This window comes from Tupaia chinensis, unplaced genomic scaffold, assembly GCF_000334495.1.
Source record: "Tupaia chinensis unplaced genomic scaffold, TupChi_1.0 Scaffold143740_1, whole genome shotgun sequence".
In the NCBI taxonomy this organism is placed as follows: domain Eukaryota; kingdom Metazoa; phylum Chordata; class Mammalia; order Scandentia; family Tupaiidae; genus Tupaia; species Tupaia belangeri.
In genome coordinates, this window is record NW_006203589.1 from 200350 (window position 1) to 206403 (window position 6054).

General features: G+C 41.3%; 1 protein-coding gene across 4 annotated transcripts in view; it reads left to right on the top strand.

Moving 5' to 3' along the window:
* The window catches only part of ZDHHC13 (zDHHC palmitoyltransferase 13), a 61515-nt gene extending 56232 nt beyond the window's left edge, over nt 1–5283 (top strand). For all 4 annotated transcript variants that reach the window (XM_006164845.3, XM_027766842.1, XM_027766843.1 and 1 more), the window contains 2 exons: nt 1988–2085; nt 4682–5283. In XM_006164845.3, coding sequence (XP_006164907.1) covers nt 1988–2085; nt 4682–4820 — 237 coding nt within the window. In that variant the 3' untranslated portion in view covers nt 4821–5283. The remainder of the gene's footprint in view (nt 1–1987; nt 2086–4681) is intronic.
* The last annotated feature ends 771 nt before the right edge of the window (nt 5284–6054 follow it).

Genomic DNA, 6054 nt, shown 5'->3' on the forward strand with positions numbered 1-6054 from the left:
TGAAAGAGAGTCCTATGTGAGACATCAGTTCTATTAGGCTGTTGGGAAAGTATGTCGTATTTTTCTGTTTCTCTATGCAAAAATACATCATGACTTTCCTGACAACCCAGTAATTCTTTCTCTCTTTTTTTTTTTTTCCCTGAACTTTTACAGCAAGAACAGGTATATAATATTATAATATCCTTTATTTTTTACTAGAGAATACTCATACTTGCCAGAGAGAGACACAGGGAAAGGAAAAAGCATCCCCCATGAGGCACGATCACTCAGCATTCCCTTCACTTCCATCTCTCCCTCCTATAGGGATTTTGGGCATGGACATACATGCACCTGGCATATTTCTCAAGCCTTCAGGTCTGTGTCTGGAACTTCTGTGTTTTCCATGTAGGATCTGGCTGCCTTATCTACCAGGCCATGGAGCCAGCCCTATCCTTATTTTCAAAAGAATTGCTAACATACTGTCTATACTAAGGCAGAAAAAATGGACTCAAAGTACCATATAATTTTCAAAGACAAAAAAATTCAGAGTAAAATTGTTTTCATGATGAACAGAACAATCCAGTTCTTTGAGGACTTTCACTTACCGCATGCTCTGGCTAGATTCTGTTTTTGATGATAACTAGTCAAATTGAGCATCTTGGTATGTGGCTAGAAGTATGGGCTTCCTCTTCAACTGATGGAGGTAGCAGTCTCTGCTCTGCCACCCTCTAAACTGAGTGTCGTTGGATCAGTTAGCTCACCTCTTTAAGCCTCTGCACCAGATGTTTTAACTGTATTATCTCAAATCCTTAGAACAATCTGATGAGGATAATCTTTGTTTCACAGATAAAGAACTTAATATGTGAGTACTTTTGAGGATGAAATTAATTAACTCGATGAATAATTGTGGTTTCTAATAATTTGGGAGCAAACTAAATAAGCCAGACTATGAAAGAAAAACACAGTATGTCCCCACTCAGTATATACCAAATGTCTGCAGTCTACGACAGAAAGCGAAAGATACAAGAACATTAATAATGGAGAGGGCAAGTGTAGATATCAGAGGTGGTTGTATGGAAGGCAGTGGATGGGGCGGGGTGTGGAAGGGGCTCAGCAAAACAGCATTTAACAGGCATAGGAACGTTAGGTTCTTTGTTGAAAATGGTATAAATGTGGTGATATCCTTGATTTGATTATCACACACTGCATGTGTATGCCATAAAGATATGCAAAAATTAAATGTAAATAAGGAAATATATAAGTAAAGTGAAAAAAATAATCTGGCATCTTTTAAGCTACCTTAATTCTTACTCTTCCCTAAATTTGTGGATTTAGATGTTTCTTACTTCAGATGATTAAACTTTTTTGATCCTTCTAAAGTGACACCCAGAACATGCAAATTGAGTTAATGGCACTGATACTGACCTTACAGTTTATTCATCTGACAGTTACCTGCTGAATGTGTCGAGAATCTACATGGCCATAAACCATAGCTAAAGTTAATGAAGCAATTATTTTATGACTCTTAAGTCAATGCACAGTTACTTCTTAAAGATTAATAAAAGACGATCAGGAAAAAAGTGCCAGCTACTAATCTCCATAGGAGCACGTAGCTTAAGCTGGCCTAATCTTGCCCTCCCCATGACCCTTGGTTAAGAGGTATCACCTTTGGGGAGTGCTGAATGTTTGTCATTGTGCCTTGTGTACGCTAAGAGTGATGGAGTCAAATTTTTCTTCTTTCTTTCCCTTCTTTTGTTTATATTATTTATTTATGAGAGAATGGGAGATAGACAATTTAGACATGATCTTGCCATCCTCCCTTTCCAGCCTCCTAACTAGCTAGGATAACAGGCATGTGCTGCCATTTCTGGCATGATGAGATTGGCCCAAGAGCTGAACGCAGGCCTCCCATGTGGCTCCAGCTTTGCACAAAGTTGCCCGACCACTTGCACCACTGCAGCTGCACCAGCATGGTATTTTTTATGCACCTTCCAACCTTCTTTTTCAGATTGCTTTTCTGGGCCTGACCTCCCATGAGAGAATCAGCCTGGTGAAGCAGAGCAGGCATATGAAGCAGACATTGTCCCTCAGGAAGACGCCATACAAGTAAGTGAGATTTGTTCTAGTCACTGAGTCTTATGGAAGATCCCTAGCCACTGGCTGCCCAACCTGGTGCCATGGCCCATTGCCACACAGCTCTTCTCTTACTTACTTCTTGGAGTTGAACACTTTCTTGGAAGCCCCATGTCGGGGTTGGATGGTAAGGTCATGAGCCCCACGCTGGTCAGAACTTGGGATTTAGTCTGTTGGACTCAGCACAAGTGGTAAGTGACTTTGAAGTTTTGCCAAGTTGGGGAATCTGTCCAGTCAGGCAGTCAGGCCACACGGTCACAAGGTTGTATGTTGCTGGCGTGGAGTCAATGTGATATAATTAAGCATGTGGCTGAGAAAGCTGGCCACAAGGCACTGTTAGAAAGCCTTGGGCTGAGCACTTTGCCAAGATTCTCAGCCTGGCTTTCTGTCACCAGTTGGTCTTTCAGCCCTGTGATTCATGTGACCCCTGTGTCATGGAGAAGCTGATTTTTCAAGTTTGGGCTGTGGTCCCCCCCCAGAGTACTGGCTGTATAAAACCTGTCTTTCATTGAGATGAGAGTATGGGACGGCTGTCCTCTTACGATATGGAAGACCAGGCTTTGAAGCTTATCTTCCTGCCACCCATATCAAGGTCTCGGAGGCTAGAAGTGCTGCAGAGGTGACCCAGAGCCCTCCAGAGGATTTGAACACTTGCTGCCTATCTCAGGAGTGGTCTATTTTAAAGCACACTTTTGGTACAAGATGAAACTGTTAGACTGTTAGACAAGAAATCAGAGCCTGGAATATGACCACAATGTGTGTTTAGAGGAGAGACATTGACTCAATAGGGAAGAGAGAGAGCTCTGGGGAATGGAGGGTAGTGTAAAGCTCATAATGATTGTTTCAGGTGGGCATTGATAATAAACTCTCACTCTTAGTGGTTTATCCAGAGGAATTAATATATTTATTCCAATAAAGTATGATAGAGGGGGGATTTTAAGCTTGAACCTTCAGAGATGTCGGGCGGGGCCTGATGGAGATAGAAGGAAGGGAATGGTATTCCTGAAGAACGGCCTGAATGGAGGGACAGAGGTGAGAGAGCTGGAGCATGTTTGCTGAGTAATGACCACAGACTAGAGGGACCGAAGGTAAAGCCTGAGAGACACTTCGAATCTAGCTTCCAAAATTCTGCCCAAACCAAAGATTTTACTTGTTTGTCCTCCCCTAAGTTACTTTAATTCACTAACCAGCTCTTGACTGAGGCACCGTACGTTGCTAGCATATCTCCCCACTGCTACCCCGTCATTGCCAGAGCCAGCCCTCTTCCTAGGAAGCTGCTTTCCTAGTAGTACTGGTCCTTCACTGCAACACCACTGCCGTCTAAGTAACACCACCGCCGTCACACCCAAGGCATGGTCATCTAAACAGCAGCTCCATCATCTTCATGAGCAGATGCGTTTGGTGTATGCAGGGGAATGGCTTAGGCACTCCATCATAACTGGGGTAGGTAGTAATACTTCAGGAATTTATGGAGGAAAAATTTTGTGGAAGATGGTTGTAGTCAGGAGGGGAAGGCAGTCCAATGGGAATATGGACATTGATTGGGTTTTGAGAAGTTGTAGGACTTAGAAGGATAAGGGGGTTCCCTGAGGAAAGGGAGGAGAGTGTGAGTTCTAGGCCCACACAGTTATGATCATGGGAAGAAACTCAGCTAGAGAGTTAGAGCAGAAGATCTGTAAAGGTGGATTTAGAGGCCAACCCCAGGACCTACAGTGAAAAGAACTGGATTCCACATGATCAATTGTGGTTTGAATTCTGGCCCTAGCAGCTGGAAAAACATGCCAGGCGCGTATATGCCCCAAATCCCAGTGGGATTGCAGCATGATCACGCCCCATTGAGATGTGCTTTCTCCTTCTCCCTCTCTTTCTCTCTCTGGTGAGCACATGTGCCCTCTGACAATTAAAAAAAAAATGGGTTTGGGAAGCTAAAAAAGGAGGAGTTCATTGTATAGGGCCTTAAATACAAACATGAGGATTTAAATTTGAGTTTCTGGGCAAAGGAGTGCATCTTTAAAGGGTTCTGATTGGGAGGTGGGTGGCCATGAATAGATCAAGGATTTGGAGGACTAGCGTGTCTCCAGTGTGTTCAATGAATTGGAAGGAATTACATTGGGGACATCATTTAGAGAGCTACTTAGAAGGTATAGGGGGAAAAAATACCTATGTTGTTGGTTACAGTTGTTCTGATGTCTGTGGCCTTCGAGGTCATCAAAATCCGAACTAAAAGAGTTATGGAAATCAAAAGTAGGGAACCAATCAGTTGCAGTGACTGATCCAATGATGGAGGACCTAAAGCCAAGTAAAGTACTAAAGAAAATCCCAGCTAAATTGCTGGGCAGAAGCCAGGTAATCTCACAGTGGGAATTGCACTCACTCCATAAGTGGAAGGAGTCATCGATCTTAAGGTCCCATAAGCTCAGGAACTGTCTGATTCCCCTCTGGATTCCTCCAGGATCTTCGAAGGACATTGCAAGTCATAGATGCCCCGTGAGCGTTTGTGGTTTCCATGAATGCTCATCAAGAGCTGCTCAGCAGCGCAGTAAGCCATATTCTCTTCTTTCGTTGGCAGCCTTGGATTCACACAGAACCTGGCAGATTTCTTTCGGTGTGGCTGCTTTGGCTTGGTGAAGCCCTGCGTGGTAGATTGGACATCCCAGTACACCGTGGTCTTCCATCCAGCCAAAGAGAAAGTTCTTCGCTCAGTATGAAGAAAAGCAACAGGAACTCCTCATTCTGATTTGTTTTTGTGTATGTTGCAGTCCTGCAGTCTGAAAGCAAAGTGAGGATTTAGAGTTCACCTAATCCCAAAGGAAATCACAGGTGGTTTTTAAAGCCGTTTGGTAAAAACTACCTTCTCAATAAAGGCATTACACTTTTTCAGGTTTGGAGAGATGGACTGTTCCTGGACAATCTTGGCAGACATCTGAAAAACAAAAAACAAACTTTAATATTTTTTACAAGAAAATGCAAAATACTTTTTTTTTTGGAGTAATATCACTAATGATGGATAAAATATGGAGTATTTTTAGATCCTATATTGGCTGTTTTGCAATAGTACTTTTTTGATAAGTTATTTCAATTTGTTGTATCTATAAATATGTAATATATATATATATATTTAAACAGATGTACCTGTTTTGCTTTCACAATTAATAAAAAAAGTTTTTTGTAGCTGAGACTTAGTTTCTTACACTTAACTTTCTAGAATTGTAAATTGAGGAAAAACTGTATATAGACATAAAGAAACTAATTTTTAATTCCAGGAATTGGTTGAGATTACTGTAAACACAATAAGCCGAATTTGGTTTCATTTTCCATCTTACAGAAAATTGATCTTTACATTTAAAATTTTATCCTATTTTACTCTCAAAATACTAGATTGGTGTGATTGTAGTTATTAATTCTCATTCTGGAGGAAATGCTAATTCACCTTTAACTCTAGGTATATTATTAGGTTGGTGCAAAGGTAATTGCAGTTTTGCATTGTTGAAATTTGCTGTTTGATATTGGATACATTCTTAAATAAATGTGGTTATGTTATACATCATTTTAATGCGCATTGCTCACTTTTTTTTTTTTTTGCTTATTGACTTATTGCTGTTTATTTTATATGTATTTTAGACTATAGAAATGATGTTAGAAATCAAATTCAAGTGATTTTCTTATTCAAGTTCAAAATTGAGTTATAAAGCTGTGGAGACAACGCGCCATGTCAACAACGCGTTGGCCCAGGAACTGCTACCAAACGTACTGTGCAGTGGGGGCTCAAGGAGTTCTCCAAAGGAGACGAAAGCCTCGAAGATGAGGAGCATAGCAGCTGGCCATTGGGAGTTGACAGTGCCCAATTGAGAGCAATCACTGAAGCTGATCCTCTTACAACTACAAAGAAGTTGCCAAGAACTAAACATTGACCATTCTATGGTCATCGGCATTTGAAGCAAA